Below are 20,726 nucleotides of genomic sequence, written 5' to 3' on the forward strand. Positions count from 1 at the left end.
TGCTGTCGGTTAGGGTATGTCTTGGGGAACCAACGAGATGCAATGTGATGTATGAATGTGATAATGATACTGAGAAGACGGCGTCAGACTATATATGCATCACGATCTGGCCATTACGTCTCCAAGCAAGAGGCTTGAGGCTTGCATCAAACTAAGCTTGCACCTTCTTCATTGGGGTATCGGACTCTCATCCGACAACGCTTCCGTCATTCCGAGCTCGGAAGACTATCGGAACGCGACCGTGGGTTGAGTGTGGACCTCGCTCTTCAGCGCAATAAAGCAGGAGTTCGCCGCTACAAGGAAGGACGTACCCTTCCGATATTACTGTGCAACCTTACCGTCGCTACCTTTTCCGCCGCAATGAGTCCTCACAAGATTCCCGTCCTCCCATCACCCGATGCACTCCCTAATTACGGCATCTCAAAGAACGGGTTCTTACCTGCCGAGCCACCACTAAGACGCTTACCGCATACCTACTATCAACCATGGGAGAAGATCGTTGAGCAACTTCCAACCCTCATAGAGACACAACAAATACGGCAATGGGTTGACGAATTGCCCGTTCTCGATACGTCGCATCTCTCCAGTGAGGCAGAATGGCAGAGAGCACACTCGATGCTCGCTGTCATAGCCCAGGGCTACATATGGGCAGGTCCCGAGCCATCAGAGGTATGTCAGCATGAAATCGCAGTACCTTAAAGTCTCCAGTCACTAACAAGGAAGCTAGCGACTACCCCCAGCGATCACTGTGTCGTTCCTTCAGACTGCCGACTATCTTGAGGTGCATCCAGTGGCCACATATGCAGCTCTGAACTTATGGAACTGGACACCACTCAACGAAGACGCCGACTTGACGCAACCGGAGAACATGGTTGCACTACACACAGCGACGGGAACCGATGATGAGTCGTGGTTCTTCATTATTTCGAATGCCATGGAAGCAAGAGCAGGCCCGTTGATCGAGGCCATGCTTGGTGCTATTGAAGCTGTCGAGACTGATGATGCCACAACGATCATACACGCCCTGCAATACTTCCGACAGGGAATGCAGCGCATTGGCCAGCTCTTGGAACGCATGGATGAGCGGTGTGACCCGCAGATGTTCTACCACACCATCCGACCTTTCCTGGCTGGGAGCATGAACATGGCGAGTGCCGGTCTACCAAACGGCGTTTTCTACGACGAAGGTAACGGAAAAGGCACATGGCGCGCTTATCGTGGTGGTTCCAACGGCCAGTCTTCGCTGCTACAATTCTTCGATGCGGTTCTCTCTGTCGACCATTCGAGAAGCGGCGGCTTTCACGCAGAGATGCGTGGGTACATGCCCGGGCCCCATGCCCGCTTTCTTGACGATGTCCAAGCAATCGCAAATATTCGAAGCTACGTCGATAGTCATGCAGACAACACTGAGCTTCTGACCGCATTCAACGAAGCCGTCGCGGCGCTCAGCGGCTTCCGCGACAAACACATCGCCTTGGTGACCAGGTACATCATCATACCGAGCCGAATGGGAAAACCCACTACCGGTCCCAAGAGACGAGATATAGCTTCCGCCTCGACGGAGTTGGCGGCCGAAAAGCCGAAGACGCAAGAGTTGGTCGGAACTGGAGGCACCAAGCTGATACCGTTTCTGAGAACATCGAGAGACGAGACTAGTGAAACAAAAGTCGTGCATTGAAGTGTCTTGGGAGAGAATTTGAAGAAGAAACCCACTCGTGACGCCATCCCATCCATCTCGAACTTACGGGAAGAAGTTACCGCCCATCTGCTGGTCGTGGATGGGAAAAAGCGGTATGTCAGCCACGGATACGCCATCAAGGTTGTGAGTGCCCGGCTGCAAGAAATCCTGGAGACCCTGATCGTTCTCACTCGGCCATGGCATGGCAAAGAAGTCGGCATCGTATATAGTCCAATCGAGTGGCGCTGCGGAAGACACGTGGCGCTGAACGGAGTCTCGGGAGACCAGCGACCCGTGGCCGAGCTGTGCGTCGCATTCATCCACTTGGGCCGCGATGTTAGTTGACTCTCCAGGCAATAGGCCAAACAATTCCGACGATGCTTGCTTCCTTTTACGGCGCAGATGCAGCTCTCTCTTCTTGGCATGTGCAGTGGTAATCTTGAGCAGCGATTGCGCGACCTGTGAGTATTGCCGGGCATGAGGGTCGACTTGACCAAAGTAGTCCATGCAAGTGATTGCATCTTTGCAGCTGTCCACTAACATAAGTCCCGAGTCCCCAAGAATGCCGACAGCAAGAACAAGTGTAGCCGTAAAGAGCCAGGATCTGATACCTGTTAGCCTACTCAATAGGGCAAGATAGCTTTACTTACACTATCAGTGGCATCTTACGAGGCAACTGCTTTGTAATCGTCACGACTAGCAGAGTATCCACTAACGTCGACGCGGCATCAAGTGCAGCATCTGCGTACTTGCGCTTCTCTTGGTGATCAGCTTGTGAGCCTCCGCTCTTTAGAGGAGCGCCCATGTACTCATATAACTCGTAGATGAGGAAAGGTCGGGTAAGTAGCATGATGCCGTAGTAATAGGAGCAGAGTGTGGAGCAAGCACCCACTACGGCTTCTCGAGAATGAGGTCTGGTCGTAAGATGAGATAATTTCTGCAGCCATTTGGACGCCCAGCTCTTCAACTGTCGCGAAACATAGTCTGCAATGCGTAATGATATGCGTTTGCGAGAGTACACTTCAACGACGACACGCTCAATAATCATGAAGATCTGGACGCTGGCATCCAGTATATTGGCATCATCGGTTTCGGTGTTGTCTTCAAAAGTGTTGTATTTGACGGTGCAATCGACATCTGATGTGGACGGAGGTCGGCCTAATGCGTTGCTACATGGGGAAGCAGAGGATCAGCATATACTACCAGAGTGAAGCTGTGCAGACTCCGCAACGTGTGAGACTTTGGTTGAGGACATCTGTAGTTGTATCTTACCTTATCAACTGGTCGGTGACGCGAATGCTCTTCCAAATCCGGTCTCGCACCAGCTTGATGGTTTCGCCAAAGGATGCGTTCACTTCCGTTCGGTGTATGCCGATTGCATATGCGGCACGCGCAGCCAGGGCTGAAACAAGTTAGCGTATTATGTACTGCCAGTTCTTTCTCATTTCGCATACAGAAGTATAAGTAGGCTCCATTCGGCTGAGACGCTCGGAGCATGTAGATGGCTACGAGGGCAAAGCCTTGAACAGTAGAGACGTTCATGCTGCTGCACATATGCTTCAAAAGCACATCCCGAGCAGTATTGAACCAGGCTTCTGCCTTTTCCTCTAATCGCTCTTGGGCGCCGATCGCAAGGACCAGATAGAAGACGGCAGCTGCAGCATCGTCTGAACTCGAATTCCTGCTGCCTGCCCATGCTTTCAGTTCGGGAGCAAGATCCTCTCGTTGGAAGAGCTGAACGAGGCCACTACTTGCAGCCATGAACTCGTTGACTAGTGCGTCGACCTGATGCACATCAATAGGAGGACATGAATGTTGATCCGCTGAATCAGGCCGAGCGATCTCAATGATGGGGTCGCGTGTAGCTTGAACAGTAGCTCTTGGGTCCACCTCGGATGTGATGAGATGCCTGACTGTCTGCAGAAAAGATAGCGGGGCGCAGTCGCCAATGAATATAGACTTTCCCTGGGCGTCACGGAGGATGCGACCCTCAAGAGGCACCACTGTATCGCCTTGTTGATCATCTCTGCTCAATGTTGGTGAGAGTGATGTTCCATCCTCGGCAGCTTCGCGATCAAGTCTTTGTCGCACAGCATCGTCCTGTTCATCTCGATCGCGATTATGAGGTGTATGGCCAGTTGAACGGGGGTGATGACGGTGGATATCGTCGGAACGAACACCGTGAAGGGGAGTGTGGCCGGCAGAATGCGCTTGTGGGCGTGCATGAGGGCCGCTGAACGTGCAAGTAGCCGCACGATCCTTCCGAGTGCAATAGGCGCATGGTTGCTCACCGTCGCACTTTACCTTTCTTTTCTTGCACAGATCGCAGGCCGCTGCGACGCGCTCAAGTCTGCGCCGTTTCTCCGGACGCGTCGTTGCCAGTGCATCCGGTGTTGACATCTCGTGGAATAATGTCGCGTCAGCTAAGTGCGAATAGTTAGCAATCGGCTACCAGAGCGCGCGGCTGCACCCTGAGGTGAAAGGAAACACTCGACGGAACATCCGACGAAGCTGAAGCGTCGGACGGATGCGAGCTTCGGCTGAAGACGGGCTTGTACTGCGCTAAGACTTGGGCCGAAGCACAGACGTCATCGCGCGGACTCTTTCCGATCATCTGTCCGGCACCGCGTTCATCGGACAATTCTTCTACACCTGCGCATGATCGCGATTGTGTTGGGCATGCTGTATAGTAGTGTCTTCTGAGCTAATCGTCTAGCGAAGGGACATGTCATGTATACACCTGCCCAATAGCTTCAACGCCACCACTTCCATGAACGCTTCTCAACGCGTTGCAAGCCTCGCTTCTCAAGCGCGCCCTTCTCATGCCCAACGCCAATTGTCCAGACCAACGCGCTCAATATCTCCCCGTCAACAACACCATCTACCTCCCTTAGACCCCTCTCCTCGAACCCCAACCTCTTCAGAACATTTGCGCTTGCTGTATTCTCCGGTTTGCAAAAACCGCAAAACTCCTTGAGTCCTTTCTCGTCTGTGTAGTACTCCATCAAGCCCGCTGCAGCTTCAGTAGCGTACCCGTTTCCAAGGTACCGGGGGCGGAAAGTGAACCCGACATCTGGGATCGTTGGTGCGGACGGTTCGGACGGGAAGCGCGCGAGTTGCATTGACACGATGCCGATTGGCGTTAGTCGTCTCTTCGAGAAAGGGACGTTTTCGTCTTCGTGCGGTGAATTGATGTTCAAAGCTGAGTTTTGTCTGAGCGAGACCAGGTAGCGACCATAGCCTGTTTGCTCCATCCTCTCAATATCCTTCGCGATGAAGTTCTTCCCAACATCGCGAGGGGGTGTGATCTCTGTCTTTTCCGCATCGACTGCGGGCTTCTGCTCAGCGGGACCTGGGCTAAACACTAGCTCGTATGCGAAATCGCAATGAGCATCGTCCTCAGGGTTAAGGTGGGATATGAAGAGACGAGGTGTTGTGAGGTGGAAGTCAAAGTCAAGCATTGTGTTCACAGCAGAGAGAGCTTGTTTGATGGCCAATTTGTGCTGCATGCGTTTTGTTTTTAACACACTCGTTGATGGCTGCCTAGAGATGCGAGGAATGGCTCAAGTAAATCGGGTTTAGCCTAAACGTAACTGATCCTTCGCGCCACCACCAGATGGCGGAATCATGCAGCAACATTTCTTCGCGTGATGATAAGAAGCAACGAAGACGATTGATTGGTAATTCTAAATGGGTATATCATGCTACTGAAAGATACCCATATAGCATATGCAAGATTCTGAAAGTCTAAGGCGCCGTCTGTGTCGCAGTCGCCGCATTCCGCCAGTAGGCATGAGCTTGCATGGCTGGAGTGGTTGTCGCTGGAACGTCATCGTAACACCTGCCAAACCAGCCCTTCGAGGTGCAAGTAGTTGTCGGTGCAGCTGATGTAGTAGTGGTCGTAGCAGACGTAATAGGACCGGTAGCTGTCGTCTTGTCTTTGCAGCCGAACCATCCGGGCTTCAAGGAGTTAGTCATGTTCGCACTGTTTTGAGGTTCTGGAACTCACTGTTTGACAGGTACTTGTACTTGTGCTAGTTGCAGTACTTGATACGCTGGACGATGTAGTTGATACCATCGTAGTAGTCTCATCACGACATCCCCACCACCCAGGCGTCTTACATGTCTCCGTCCGCGTCCTCGATGATGTGGTACTTGTTGGTGTTGTAGAAGTACTCGTTGTCGTGGTTTTCGTCCCGTTCTCGAACTTCCATAGGTAGCAATCGACACAACCAACATCCTCTTCTTGGCATTTTGCTGCCTCGTCGTACTTCATGTACACGTTGTCAATGGCGTATCTAAGGCTGTGTGTCTGTGTGTTCTGCCTCCAACCCCAGTCTTTGACCACGTCGTATGCGCACTTCTTTCCGGTATGGCAAAGGGTCTCAAAGGCGTATCCGCCAATAGAGCAGAAACTCGTCGCACCGTTGCAAGTTCCCATGTACACGGGGTCAGCGGTGTGCCCGAAATGGAAGCCACCTGTATTCTTCCTGAGTGGAGCAACGTCACCAGCAGCTGGTAGTCCTAAGCGCTTAGCTGCTAAGGCTTGTGGGTATGCTTCAAACGTCACCGCGGGGATACCGTGCTGCAGGCCGATCAGAGAAGCGAGGACGCCTCCTAGACTGTGCCCTGTCGTCATGATGTGTGCATCCGGATAGATTTTGACAACCTCCTGATACAGCTCGACAGTTGCGGCATAGTACCTGTTCGGCTTCCGTAACTCGTTCTTGACGCATTGCTCGTCGCAGCTGTAGGTGCCAGTCTGGCAGTCGCATACCTTGCGCCAAAGATATGTGCCGCCCTGGCCGCAACAGCAAGAGCCGTACAGGTTGTCGTTCTCTTTGTCGTGCACGGACGTTCCGTCGCCTTCGAACATGGCTACCGTCGTTCCCTTTACCGCCAGAATGATGGTGGAGTTAGTGTCGTCGCTGAACACATGGCCTCGGATGCCACTGTCATCCCAGCCAAAAGGGACCGACGAGTTGTAATGCCCATCGACGTCCATCCATCCTGCGTCGTCAGGGCCGATTTTGTAAGCATCTTCGGACATGTTTGCGAAACTGATAACGGTGTTCTTGTCCGTGACATCCGGACCCGGAATATCCTCGGCGATCCACATGGGCGACATGGGGATCTGTGCATCGTAGCCACGTAACGCGGGCCTTTCTATCTTGACTGGTGCCGACTTGATAGTGAAGGGCCCGATGCGGGAGTCGATACCAGCAACGGCAAACCGCTCTGGAGTCACATCGAATCTTCGTGCTCGTGGCCCAGGTTGTCCAGCGCCGTGATCCAAAAGGTGGCGCAGAGTGAAGCCGCTTGGTCTTGATGATGTCTTAGTTGTGGTTTCCGCTAAGGCGGTCGGCTCACGGGGGTTGCCATAGCTAGTGTAAGTCCAGAAGATGCAGGCAAGCAACGCGACCTGCGCGAAGACGCCAAAGGCGAAGAGAATGGTAGAGGGCCTGCTCCGATGATTAAGAGTCGAGTTTGATGGCATGATTTGTGGACATTGCAGAAGAGACAACAGGGCGAGAGAGACGGGACTGTTATGATAAGCGCGGCGATGGCTGAGTCGCCGCTGCGCACGGGCGTAGATGGCTCGTGATGGGAACGCTATGCCCGATTCCGTTAGCAGCTTATGCTACGTCACGCGTGCTTCATCCACGCGCACATCTCATCCGACGTGGATTACTTCACGACTCGCGAACAACGTGAAAGTCATCGAGCAACAACGCGAAACTCTTTGAGCGCCTGATGTACCGATAGGCTATCGTTGCATATCATTAATATAGTTTGAGCGGAACGCGTCCCGCCGCTATTGCACCGGCAGCCGGCCAGGGACGATCAATGCACTGCAGCACATCAGCACGGTGCAACTGCCGGTTTCTGTTTTCCACGCTGGGCTCTGTCAAGAGACCGTGTGAGGCGTGACAACACGTCGTATCGCGGCGCGGGCTTTGAGCTCCACTAACTCCGGACCGTTGAGTCCTGGTCTTCCTGTTGAAACATCGTCAATGTGTTGAAGCTTCCTTTTCCATATCATCTCAGTAATCATCGATCATGGCTTTTCCCAAGCCGCTTCTTTATCCCTTGTAAGGTCGCCGGCACAGCGTTGGACAAACTGATTGCCGCACAGACTGCGCCACAGGTTACGGGAATGACATGGCTGGTCTTACAGCCATCCAGATACCCTCTCAATACCTGATCAAGCTCATGACCTGAGAACAGCCCGCGGATCTGCGTCGCGCCAGCATCCATTATCTCCTTCGCGTCCAGTTCGGGCAGGTTGCGGGCGAGGCTTGAAAGCAGTCCGTTCGTGAATGCCGCTTCACTCGATGCTACGGAGAATACAGTACCAGTATTTTCCATGAAGAGCGACATCGATGTTACAGCGGCTAGGTCGTCTGCAGAAACGAGAGCCTGATTGGCAATCATCGGGATCTGAAGAGCGAGGCCGACTCCCGTGGCTGTCAAAAGCTCGAAGCCGACCCAGTCTCTAGTTGGTGTGCTGGCATCCAAGGAGTGTATCTTTATGTTTCCAGCTACGGCCAAGATTGCGCCGACAAAGAAGAAGGGCTTATAGTGGCGCCAGAAGGTGAGGGTTCCGTTAGATATCATAGTGAAGAGTGAGACGCCCATGACGAGTGGAATAAGTCGGAGTCCACTCTGCGAAGCCGTGTTGTTGTTGACAGATTGGAACTGGATTGGCAGTGTATACATGAGCGGAAAGAAGGCGCCCGCAATGAAGGATGCATATAGCAGATTGGCGAAGACCAGTTTGTTCTTGAACACGCGAGCTTGTACCATCGCGCAGCTCCCCATGTAGCGTTCGTTGATCGCGAAGCAGATGAAAAGGCCCACGAAACCGATAAAGCTGCCAATGATACGAGCACTAGTCGGAGGCATGATGCCGATCCAGTGCGTGGCTAGGATGAAGCAAGAGAAGCATCCGGATAGCAAGATGGCGCCGTTAAGGTCCAAATTCAGGAGCTTCTCGCGGAGAGGTACATCCTTGGGCTTGCCAGGGTCATGGAAACAGAGGAACATCGTGAGCGCAGCAGCGAAACCAATCGGTAGGCTGATCCTGTGTAGTGTCAGCACACCGACCTTGACTTTATAATGCCTGCGTGGTTTCCATCCACGCGCAAAACATTTGGTGGAGAGTGTGTTGTAGACGGTAAAGCAGCCAAAACACAGATCGGGGTTCACGTACCAAAAGCAATATCGCCATCCAGGGCCGTCTGTCAGAACGCCACCCAACAATGGTCCCACGACGCTTGCAGATCCAAAAGTCACGCCAAACACGCCCATATAGGCGGCCCTGTATTGCGGTCCAGCTGTCATTGCGACGATGATGAACGCACCCGTCATCACTCCGCCACCGCCCATGCCAGACACGATCCTCCCGAAGATCAAAACCTCGCTTGTTGGTGCAGTTGCGCATATTACATTACCGATCTCAAACACTGCAATTGCAGACATGAAGGTGGCTTTGAGGCTGAAGTACTGGTAGGCTTTGCCCCACGCAGATTGAAATGCGGTGTTGGTAATTGCGTAGGACGAGCCATACCAGGCCAGGCTGCTGATGCTACGGAATTGCGTGGTGATGCTCGGGATTGCGGTAGCGATGATTGTTGAATCCAAAGCAGCGAGAAAGATGGAGAGAGCGAGGCCGACAGTTATCAAAGCCAAGCGGATACCACGCGGGTATTGAACGCGTGGTGTAGCATCCTCTGGTGGGGTGTCAACCTTGGACGCTCCAAGGTTGGTGAGTTCTACAGGTTCGTCGCTCATGATGTCGTGCCTTGAGGCGATTTCGTCGAAAAATATGAGGTTAGAGATGGACATTCGAGATTGCTGGCCGTGTCGGTCATGTAGGGCGTAGTGTCAGCGCTAGGAGTCGGAATAGGTCAAGTGTCGGGATAAAAGCTTCCTCGGCAGGTGCTTACACCGAGCCTTGACACACAAACTCCTTCCTTCGCTCTTTGGAGCTCAGCAGGCTTAGCGGAACTAACAATCGACATGAAGCTTTGGAGCTGTTAGGGAGGGATTCGCTGCGAGTCTGAACTGGCAGGCGATGCAAATATGGGCTTGGATTGAAGTACGAATAGAACGTGTGCGTCGGGGACGACCAGAATTCTATCATAACCGCGTTTGATGTCACAGACGATGCTGTGTAATACTGTACCTAGGTACCGCTACTACTGCGTCTATTCTAGCCCGTCGGTACCTAGGCAAGACCGTGTGCTGCGATAGCTATACCTCCTGTTGCAGTCTACAAAAGCATTAGAAAATGTTGAATATATCTTTCAAGGTAGAAGTATACATCGTATTAGGAGCTAGCTACTTCTTAATATATAATGATGTGTATGCAGCAAACACGACACAGATTCTAGCCACCCTTGCAACACGGGCAGAGAGATATGCACACAGCCTATTGATACGAGTCTTCTTCGCTGGATTACTGGCACTTTGTTCTCATCTTTCTGCTCGTGCACGATGCGAAATCCCGCTACTGATGTCCGTGAGGCGTGGATGACCTCGGGCATGATCGCGATACGTTGCGTCGTCTGTGGGCCCGTATCTGGCCACTGATGCAAGCAGTCGGTGCCTGGCATGGATGCCTAGCTACTATAGACGGCGAAGAGCTATCGCGACCTAGGGTTTCATCAATTATCTTTGGTGGGGTTGGTGGGTGTTGATGGCCCCGGGGGACTGGTGAGGTTTGGTGGGGATGTTTGGGCTGTCGCTTCCCTGGCTGTCGGCCCGCAGCGCGTCATCGTTGCCAGCAGCCAGGCGCGTGTCGCGTCGAGCTTTCACACCTTCACACCTTGACGCCGCTTCTGCCCTCGAATCCTCAGCGTGCGCGCCAAATTCACGACAAACATAAAGGCTATAACGCCAAGAATAGCGACAATGCATGCGAGTGGAGCCAGGATGGAAAAGAGGGAGAAGACGTACGACGCCATGCCGAACGAGTAGTCGTTTGCGAGAGGCTCTGTCGAAAGCCCAACCTGCATCGCGGAGAGCACGATGGTAGTGTATGCGAATAGCGTAATGAGACTGTTAACGTTGTCACGCATAAAGGCTCCATACGTGCTGCAGCCGCTTAGGTACCCGCGCAACTCGCCCATGGTCAAGCGATATATCCAGTTCAGCCGCCCAAGTCTCAATTCGCCATAGTTGAAGCGTTGGTTGACGCGTGGGCGGTCTTCCAGCAAGCTTACAGACGATGCAGCCGACGCATCGATGGTATGCGTCTGTACCGAGGTGCAGACGACCTCGCCAACGAGCGCCAGCCACCCAGACCAAGTGACTTCTTTAGGAATGAGGCCGTGGTTGATGGCTAGATTGTAGTCAACCTCCCTTTCGACGAGCGCGACGTACGACAGCATGAAGCCCAGTGCCGTCTCGTACAGGTGCCGACGTGGGCAAATCTCCGTGACCCAGAAGTTTGGGCAGAGAAGGAAGCGAGGCAGCGGTTTGAGGAGAATCGACGACGAAGACGCTGACGACCAAACAAGATGCAGATCCAGCTGTTCCGTCACCACAATTTCCCGTTTCTTGACCACTTGGTAATGAAGAGGTCGCGGCGCGCTTGGAAGGCCCACAAGCCATAGCCACTTGTGGACTTCGTTCAGTCGGCGGACATTCAGCTCGATATCCAAGAACGCGCCGATGTTGTTGCGGACTGGCTCGATCTTGTAATTTCTCCGGTATGTTGCTGGCAGCAACGGTACCTCCGGCCCTGAACTACCATCCGGGCTCTCCGTCTTTAGCAGAGCCGTGCGGAACGGCACTGGGTATTTCATTGTTTGCTACATGTCATTAGCATGTTATCATATGCTCACAGGGCTGCTACTGACCTCGCAGCAGTCAATCATTGTACAAACAACACGGTTCTCGCCGGAGGGGAATGCGACAGCAAGAGAGGGCCGGAGCTCGTCGCCCAGCGTACTGGCGAGCCTCTACCCCGGTCCCGCGCCATCGCGAACAGCGCCAGACGATCAATACTCGGCAATCAATACAGTTGTGATCAAGCGGCTGTGCGCCATCTCATGCGTCTTACCCTTTTCGGTAACTTGGCCCCCAACATAAGCGGCCCCCAAAGTCTCCAAAGAAATCCACATGCAGGGGGTGGGTGAAGCCATCAGCGAAAACGCGGCGCTCTCCAAACTTAGAGCGCATACCTCACAAGATGGTTTTAACATTACGCTGTAGCCTTTAGTTGCCAGTTTGCAGCGCGGGTTTGCTACAGCACCACGATTCGCGATGGCTTCGGCCACCAAGGTCCAGCATTCGAAGTTCGATGCACAGGTTAGTGTTCTGCTCACACTCGGTTTTCTACATGTTTACAAGCACAGTCTTTCAACCCCGGACTGAACGTTGTCTACCCTAGTGATGAGCAGACAACGTCAAAGTTCTCGGCCAAAATCGAGTAGGTGGCTGGAAGTCCAACGCGAGAATCAAAAGCTAATAACTTCGAGGATCATCGCCATTCCAGGCTTGGGAGCGGACCCCGAATATACATGGAAGAAGAGCAAAGTGCATTGGCTTCGCGATGCCAATATGCTCCCGAAGAAGATTCCACATGCCAAGATTAGCGTTTTCCAGTATCAGTCGCAGTGGTTCGGAAAAGGATCAGTCGACGAACGCATCGATAATGTCGCGAACAAACTACTACATAGCCTCGATAGGTCACGAGTGGTGAGTTAGTACGTACTCGTGATGACTACATGCTAACAACGTATTGGAGAACCAAACCAAAACGCCCATCATCTTCATCTCGCATTGTCTTGGGGGCATCATTCTCGAGAAGGCCCTGCTCATGTCAAGATCGCGCCAAACAGACTTTCCCAACGTGTATCCTTGGATCGCTGGATGCTTCTTCCTCGGTACACCTTTTCACGGCACGTCAAGCCAGTCCAAGGCAATGGTTCTGGCATCCATGGCTGAAGTCGCCGGCTGGGGTGCGCCGTCTAGTCTACTCAAGGTCTTGGAAAAAGACTCGGAGATCTTGCGCAGTCTACTCTCCGAGTTCTCTTATATGGCGCGAGAAGCTCAGTTTCGGCTACTTTGCTTCTGGGAAGAGAACGATAGCGATTTGGTTAACTATCTCGTGAAAGGAATCACATGGCTCAAAAGCAAAGAGCGCATTGTTGACCAATCTTCGGCAACAATCGAATCATTCGACAGCATCTCTCTCATGTCGGATCATTTCCAACTCAACAAGTTCCCTGGGCCAAAGGATGGTAACTTCACTTCCGTCTCTGATGAGATCCGTGAGACAGCCAATAAGGCGGATAGCATCATCAAGACGCGTCAGAACATGCTTCGACAATCTCAAGTCGATGATCGCACCTACCACAGCATGATGGATGCGCTCGGCAAAGGATTCGCCGACGTAGAAGCCGCCGTAAAGGGCACCTACACAGGAGCGAAGGGCACGAAGTCATCATCAGTGTTGGAAATCGAAAACTTTCAGACCTGGAAGAACTTGAACGCAAGTCCCATCCTTTGGATCCATGGAAAGGCTGGTACGGGCCAAGGTGCGATCGCATCTTCTGCTCTTGAACTTCTCCGAAATGCACAAGCAAACAACTCTATGATCATATCGTTCTTTTGCGACCAGGGCGACACGATGCGACGATCGCTGAAAGGTCTGCTGCAAATGGCTGTCCGCCAGATGATCGACATGGACCAAGATCTTGCCCGACACCTGCTTTCAGATTCTCGGAGCAGCAAAGACGCTGGAAAGCAAAGCTTTGACACTGAAGAGATACTCAAGGTGCCTGCTTTATGGATAGCACTACATAAGATGGCGCGGGATCTGCCTAACACTAAGATCTACATCGTGGTGTATGGTGTGGAGCAGCTTGCGGAAGAATCGTTGGAACAATTCTTGCGGTACATGTCAGAGACGCTAGAGACCGAGGGTACGACAAACGATGAAGAGGAGTGTCAACCCGTTAGATGGCTGCTTCTCAATCGCAGCGGGCGCCCGAACATCGAGAAATGCTTGAGACCGCGATCGTTGGAGATCAATCTGAGCGACGCGGAGAACTCTGCGCAGATTAGTGACGACCTCAAAGCGCACATATCAAACAGCGTCGACGAGCTGGATCTTCCAAGGTCTTTGGCATATTTCGTGAAGCGCCACATCTACTCGCGCGCGGAAGACAACTGGATCTACGTTAGTCTAGTCGTACAAGAAGTCAAGAATGCGTGGGTCCCCGGATCTACACAGCACGCACAGATCCGAAGACTGTTGGAGTCATTTCCGTATGGTCTGACCGACATGTTTGAGCACGTGCGAAAGCGCGTCCTAAACCCACAAGCGGAGGGCCATGAATACACGAAAGAGATATTGCGTTGCAGAATCTCGGCGTATGTAGCGCCCACCATGCGCGAACTTGCGATCATGGCCGAGCTACCTCAGCAACATCGCAACGATGTGGACAAGCTGAAAGCATACATAGTTCGCTGTGGTGCATTCTTCACCTTGAGAGGTAACGACTGGGATCTGGATAACAGCACTGTCGAATGGATCGACATCTCCGCACAGGAACATCTCCGACAGTATGCAAAGAACGACTTATCTCTGGATCTCGACGATGTTCAGCATGGCATCATCGCGTTGCGTTCGTTGGAGTATATATACGACGCCGTCAAACATCAAGACACCGCAGAACACGAGCTAGAGGACGATAATGAAGATCAAGAGGAAGAAAAAGAGGAAGAAGAGCCAGCGGAGGATCTTGAGGTCGAAGCAGAAGAGGCGACCGATACGACCGAAGCCGACAGCAAGTCAGTACACGATAGCGCCAGCCAACAAAGCGAACAGGACGATCATGACCAACAGGACGAAGACGATGAAGATGAAGAAGAAGACGAGGCTGATTCATCCTCGGTTGGAGAAGAAAATCAAGAGGAAGGTCTGCTAGACGTTGATCTACGATATCCTGTTCGGTACTGGGTGGAACATGCGAAGCGAGCACCACCGGATGTGCTCGAAGAGATTGACTTCGACCACTCGTTCTGGCAAGAAGCCTCGGACGCTCGTCAAAGATGGTGGAAGACCATAGAAGAAGTTCACAACATGACAGATCAAAAAGACGTATCGCCACTCCATGTCGCTGTAATCCTCGAGTTCCCTGCTTTAGTCGACCACATCCTTAGCCACAGGGAGACGGCGGATGTCCACTTACAAGACTCACTGGGTTTCCAGCCTCTGTATTACGCATGCGATGGTGGCTGTGGAGAGATTGTCAATGCGCTACTGGGAGCAGGTGCTGACATTGACTTTTCGAGCAGCAGCGCCAATCCTACCGCGCTGCATGCTGCGTCAAGGAACGGCCACTACGATGTTGTCAGCACTTTACTCGACCGCGAGGCCGATGTAAACGCCTCGTCGTCGGACCATGGAACAGCGCTTTACGCGTCTGCGGGCAACCTCGAAAATCGCGTCGTGAAGCTTCTGCTCGACCGCAACGCCGATGTCAACGTCATTGGTGGCGCTGGCCGAAGAGCGCTGAATGTGGCCGCATTCTCAGGCAATACTGAAGCTGTTCGCCTATTGATCGAGAGAGGCGCTAGTATTGACCCCAACGAAGAGTACTTCTACGGGTCTGCACTTGGTGCCGCCGCCCGTCGTGGACATGCTGATGTTGTCCGTCACCTCTTATCACAGTCGTGGAACCTGAGCCGACCGATGAAGACCTATGGAAGCTTCTTGAACGCAGCTGCTACCTACAACCATCTAGAAGTCTTCGAGATCTTGCTCGAGAAAGAGGAGCGCGTTCTCGTGCTCGAACAGGCATTGCAAGCTGCTGCGCAACGGGGCTACGATGCTATTGTCAACGCCGTTCTGGAAAAAGAATCCAAAGTACCGTCGTGCATCATCAGGTACCAGAGAGCGTTTTCTTTGGCCGCCTTCTACGGTAGAACGGAAATACTCAAGTTACTTCATCCAAAGGGAATCGATCAAACGCAACTAGACGAGGCCCTGTATCAGGCTACCGACAACGAGCACCTGGAGACCGTGGAGCTGCTTCTCGACTTTGGCGCCAACCCAGATACGGAAGGGCCTACGTATGGCTTTGCGTTAGCCGCCAGTGCATACGACGGTACAGCAGACATCATGAAGGCTCTTCTTGATAAAGGCGCGGACGTCAACAAACGCGGTGGAGATTACGGCACATGCATCCAGGCCGCTGCATGGCATGGTGATGCCGACAACGTTCGACTGCTACTTGAGCGCGGAGCCAAGCTCAATACTGAACCAATTGGTTATTACGGCACCGAGCTGCAAGCTGCTGTTCATACTGGCGATGAAGACACCATTCGCCTTCTTATCGAAGAAGGAGCTGATGTGAACGCATTCGGAGGGCACTTCTCGTATGCCATTGTTGCTGCGGTGGAGCAAGGCGACAGCACTGCAACCAAGATTCTGTTTGAACATGGTGCTAATGTCAACGTACGCGGAGGGGAGGATAATTGGCCAGTGATTTCATTGGCAGCATCTACATTGCTCACTGAAAACCTGGAGCTCCTCGTGCAGAACGTCCACGACATCAATGCAGCCTGCGCTAGAGGTACAACAGCTTTGATCAACTGCGCCGACTCATGCGATGCAGATGGGCTGAGATTCCTCATCTCTCACAACGCCGACGTGCACATTTCAAGCGACAAGTACGGTACAGCACTCCACGCTGCAGCGTAAGTTCAAGCAGCCCTGATCATCTTCAAAGAGACTAATTTCTACACAGGGCCGAAGGCGATGAGGAATGTTGCGAGGTATTGCTCCAAGCTGGCGCGGATGTCAACGCTGTTGGTGGGCCATATGGAACGCCGCTGCAAGCTGCTGCATGGGCCGAGGATATGGAAAGTGTCCAAGTCTTACTGAAAGCCGGTGCCGACATTAGCATCACGGAGCCCATATCCGGCGAGTATGGTTCGGCTCTACAGGCGGCTTGTGCTGCTGGCTCATTCGACATCGTCAAAGAGCTGTTACAGCATGGTGCGGCTGTCAACATCCGGCCAGCGAATGGAAAGTTTGGCGGTGCACTCTCTGCAGCCGCTGCCGGCGGGTTCGACAAGCTTGTAAAGCTTCTCATCAAACATCACGCCGATGTGAACGCTAGTGGTGGCCTACATGGCTTCCCCATCCTGGCTGCCGCTCAGTCTGGCGTCTTACCTGTCGTGCAGCGCTTACTCGACAACGGTGCCAATGCTTCAGCGCTGGGAGGCATACTTGGCTCCACTGTAGCTGCTGCAGCTTACGGGAACGACTTGGAAATTATGCGGTTGCTGATAGAACATGGGGCCGATGTACATGCAAAGGGGGGGAAGTATGGCGACGCCCTACAAATAGCAGCGATGAAAGCCGATATGGCCATCATTGAGGAACTTCTCGATCGAGCCATCGAACTCGTTAATCATCACGATGGCAAATATCATACCGCTCTCGTAGCCGCCTCATACTTCAACCGTATGGAGGTGGTTGTCAAGCTACTTGATGCTGGAGCAGACTTTCGGATTCAAGGCGGAATGTACCGAAGTGCTATCTCCGCAGCTGCCATTCGAGGCAACAAGACTATTCTGGACAAGTTTCTCGCGATAAAACCTCCGGATCACCTCTTGGATGAAGCGTTCGTTGAAGCTTGCGCTTATCGTCAATCAGCTTGTGTCGACGCTTTACTCAAGGCTGGCGCCAATGTCTACGCACGACATCCAAATCGAGGATCTGCAACCGAAGCACTTGATACGTCAGAAGAAGAGGATGAAAATTCCGATCTGGATGATGATGATGATGAGGAGGAGGAGGAAGAAGATTCCGATGATGAAGAGGAGGAAGAGACTGATGATGACGAATGGGAAGGTGACAATGTCTCCGTGGCTGGACAGACTGACGCAGGCAGTGTCACTGATGTCGAACTTGAAGAAGAGTTAACCGATGAGGACAAGATACGAAAACTGTTGAGAGAGGCACAGGACCGCTGCAAACGCAACCCAACTGTAAAGCGGTTCCGGACCGTGAAGCACCAGGAGATTCCAACAAGCCTCAGCGTTGGGATAAACCGCCGTCGCCCGGTACCACCATTGCCCTCGCAAATGATTCGCAAATCCAGCATACACAGCGATGAAAAGGAAGTTGCACCACCACATGGGCAGCACTCTCAGGAGCCCTGGAGTCTGCCTTTTCACCTCAGACCGGGAAGGGCAGAGGCTGTAACGGTTCCACATGCTCAGCCGGCTGCAGAGGTCCCAGTATCATCGTACGCTGGCCATTCACCCCCTATACCCGCTCAGGGCAAACTTCAATCTCCACCGTTATCCTCCGAAGGTATGCGATCGTCCATTGACGACCGACAACGACAAGACTCGGCCTCTTCCCTCCCATCACAGAGATACAGCTCGATTGGATCCACAGCTAGCGTGCCGCAGCCTGACAGCACGACGTTGAGGAAGGGGAGTGCAGACCACGGACTCAAGAGGAACAGCAAGGCTGTCAATCGCAAGTCAGTCGCAAACCTGGAAGCAGTTAATCGATACCACCAGCAGCGGCAGTCCAGCTATTCGAAGCCCACACCACCACTGGACCGATCAATATCAGAACACGACTACGCTGCTCAAGTTCAGCAGGTCGCGTCTCCACCACAGTATGGATCGCCCCCGATTGCACCACAGGGCAACAACCCTGGTGCTGTAAACCAGTCGTACCCTCCACCACTACCACACCGACAATCACAGCAGTTCAATCAAGCACAACCGTGGTTGTATCCAGGTCCATCGCAGGCGCCACAGCCCCCTCACCAACAGTACTTGCCGTATACATCGCCACCGCTGCCTCCAACGCAGCAATCATACATGCCTTATTCGCACACAAGTGCAGCTTCATCTCCGGCTTCGAGGCCGAGCAGTCAGTATACGAATCCAGGTAGCCAGTATGCACCTTGGGATACGCCGAACTCGAGTACAACCACGATCAATAACGTGCAGGGTCAGGGTGAGGCGCAGGGAAGGCGGTGGGCTAGTGGTGGGTATGAAGGGCAGGGATATGGTTGAGTGATGACTGTAGCACGAGCACCGTGAGGCTTTGTAGCGATGTCTAGTTTTGAAATCATCCGTTTGATGTTATTCTCTTGACGAAGCCTGAACGTGATCGAATTCTTCCTTGGTATCCAGTATCTGACCAACACTCACCTAAGCCACCTTTCCATCCTTGATCAACGCACTCAACGTCTCATTCCCCACCGTCCAATCCCCAAACTCCTCCGCGTACTTCTCCACCAACAAATCACTTACCATGCGCGCAAACACCACCTCACCCCACGGATTCAAATGTGTGCGATCATTCCCCGTTGTACCATTCTCACCCCAGTTATACGTATCCGCGCCCTTTTGTCCAATCGCATTCACATACGCCGTCGATGCTTTGTTCAGATCTATGACGTGCAAGTCGTTGGCCTCGGCGACGTCGAGTGTGATGGCCGTCTCGTTCGACAGGTTCTCAATAACGCGGTTCGTGGTTGTGTTGAATGTGCGACGCGTGAGCGGAGAGAGGAGGATGGGCATTGCGCCTGCTTCTATGACTTCGGAGGCGAAGGTTGCGAGGTTGGTGCGGTAGTCTGTTAGGGAGACGCCAGAGGTGGGCTTTTGGTCGTTGTGGCCGAACTGGTGACAATTAGTCATGCTATCCCGATCCCTGATACGTGTGGTATAGTACCTGAATCGTCACATAAACCCTGTAGTCCTCCTTGTACGTGCCAATGTCTCTGGTTACGTTTGCCCAGTCGCCGCCAGCTCGGAACGATTTGGTTGTCGCGCCGCTGTGGCCGTAGTTATGCCCCGAGGAGCTGCTCGCGACGGTTGTAGAGAGGAACGCGTCGCCCCAGCCTCCGTTGGTGGCTGTGGTTGAGTCGCCGGCTAGGAGCCAGTATATGGGCTTCGTGGCTTGTCGGTGGAGTATGACTGGTGCTGCGAGAGCGAGAGGGAGGAGAGAGAGGAGTGTTGCGCGCATATTGAAGGCGTTCGATTGTCTAATGGGATGATACTATGAATCCTAGAGTGTGAGCTTCATCCAGTACATATGTACGTCGTTAGCCGTGACAGCGACAGCTATACCGCGCTCAGCCATTGCGCCGGCGGAATGGAATGCATAGATCTTCCAGATTTGGGTTGCCATATTGCATCTTGACTTTGCCTGAAGCAGCTCGACATGCGCTCGTGATGCGCGGAAGCATGGCCAGAAAGCGAGTGGTGGTGGCAGATCCTCGGGGAGTTGGGATGGATGGTAAAGGAGTTGCGGGGTGCGGCGCTAATCGTCAGGTACCTCGCGGCAATGCAGCCCGAGATGCTTCATGCCGTCATGAGCAGGACACGCCTACGACGCATTTCGCGACTCTATCTACTCGTTTCGCGTGCTGTAGCTGGTGATGCGGAAGGTCTTTGGGATGCGGAAAATGAATGCATTAGAGCCTCGCCGGGACGGATGCGAACGTCCATGCGACTCCCGATCAGATCCGCTATGCTAGGCGGCAGCGAAAGTCAAAGATTTGCTGATGCCGCATGGGTATCGATATCTCAGAGCGGCTCTTGATCTATACCGCAATCTATCCTCTGAATCGAATTGACATTGCTATGTCTACCTTTCCTAACTATGCTGCGGCCCTTCTCCCGCCCGTTCACCTCCTGGCCTACTCCACATTACTCGGAACCGAGCTGTACCAGACTTTCGTAATGACGAAAGTCTCCTACCAAGCTCTTCCCAGATCAGCGTTTACGACTTTGCAGAAGCGTGTCTTTCCAATATACTTCCAAAGCCAGTCGATTCTTTTACTCATCGTCGCTGCGACATTTCCGCCTCGTGGGCCACTTTCGTTGCTTGCAGAGAAGAGTGACTGGATCGCTTTCGCAGTCGCTGGTGTTACTGCTGGGTTCAATTTGGTTGTATTTGGTCCGAGGACAAAGGACCTGATGGTGGAAAGGGTTCACCAAGGTGAGTATCCACGGATCTTGGCGAATTCGTTGATAGCTGATGGAAAGA

General features: G+C 52.9%; 6 protein-coding genes across 6 annotated transcripts; 2 read left to right on the forward strand and 4 right to left on the reverse strand.

Moving 5' to 3' along the window:
- Positions 1-360: 360 nt before the first annotated feature.
- Positions 361-1,678, forward strand: J4E87_000973 (uncharacterized protein; the record flags this gene model as incomplete). Its single annotated transcript, XM_049372623.1, has 2 exons — positions 361-669; positions 728-1,678. 2 exons carry the CDS (start codon positions 361-363, stop codon positions 1,676-1,678), a joined length of 1,260 nt encoding a protein of 419 aa, XP_049237281.1.
- A 63-nt stretch (positions 1,679-1,741) lies between these two features.
- Positions 1,742-7,351, reverse strand: J4E87_000974 (uncharacterized protein; the record flags this gene model as incomplete). Its single annotated transcript, XM_049372624.1, has 8 exons — positions 1,742-2,282; positions 2,329-2,847; positions 2,951-3,080; positions 3,133-3,778; positions 4,564-5,181; positions 5,529-5,638; positions 5,801-7,140; positions 7,344-7,351. The coding sequence occupies 8 exons, from the start codon at positions 7,349-7,351 to the stop codon at positions 1,742-1,744; spliced, it is 3,912 nt and encodes a 1,303-aa protein (XP_049237282.1).
- Positions 7,352-7,729: 378 nt separating this feature from the next.
- J4E87_000975 (uncharacterized protein) lies at positions 7,730-9,526 on the reverse strand (the record flags this gene model as incomplete). The annotated part of the gene is made up of 2 exons (XM_049372625.1): positions 7,730-8,762; positions 8,892-9,526. 2 exons carry the CDS (start codon positions 9,524-9,526, stop codon positions 7,730-7,732), a joined length of 1,668 nt encoding a protein of 555 aa, XP_049237283.1.
- Positions 9,527-10,494: 968 nt separating this feature from the next.
- On the reverse strand, positions 10,495-11,490 carry J4E87_000976 (uncharacterized protein; the record flags this gene model as incomplete). Its single annotated transcript, XM_049372626.1, has 1 exon — positions 10,495-11,490. One exon carries the CDS (start codon positions 11,488-11,490, stop codon positions 10,495-10,497), a length of 996 nt encoding a protein of 331 aa, XP_049237284.1.
- Positions 11,491-11,950: 460 nt separating this feature from the next.
- J4E87_000977 (uncharacterized protein) lies at positions 11,951-18,621 on the forward strand (the record flags this gene model as incomplete). The annotated part of the gene is made up of 6 exons (XM_049372627.1): positions 11,951-11,995; positions 12,043-12,116; positions 12,166-12,385; positions 12,435-16,396; positions 16,447-18,464; positions 18,500-18,621. The coding sequence occupies 6 exons, from the start codon at positions 11,951-11,953 to the stop codon at positions 18,619-18,621; spliced, it is 6,441 nt and encodes a 2,146-aa protein (XP_049237285.1).
- A 262-nt stretch (positions 18,622-18,883) lies between these two features.
- On the reverse strand, positions 18,884-19,817 carry J4E87_000978 (uncharacterized protein; the record flags this gene model as incomplete). The annotated part of the gene is made up of 3 exons (XM_049372628.1): positions 18,884-19,354; positions 19,407-19,719; positions 19,768-19,817. 3 exons carry the CDS (start codon positions 19,815-19,817, stop codon positions 18,884-18,886), a joined length of 834 nt encoding a protein of 277 aa, XP_049237286.1.
- Positions 19,818-20,726: the final 909 nt, after the last annotated feature.

The sequence above is a fragment of the Alternaria ethzedia genome, assembly GCF_023757985.1.
Source record: "Alternaria ethzedia strain BMP 0044 chromosome Unknown scaffold_2, whole genome shotgun sequence".
NCBI lineage: Eukaryota > Fungi > Ascomycota > Dothideomycetes > Pleosporales > Pleosporaceae > Alternaria > Alternaria ethzedia.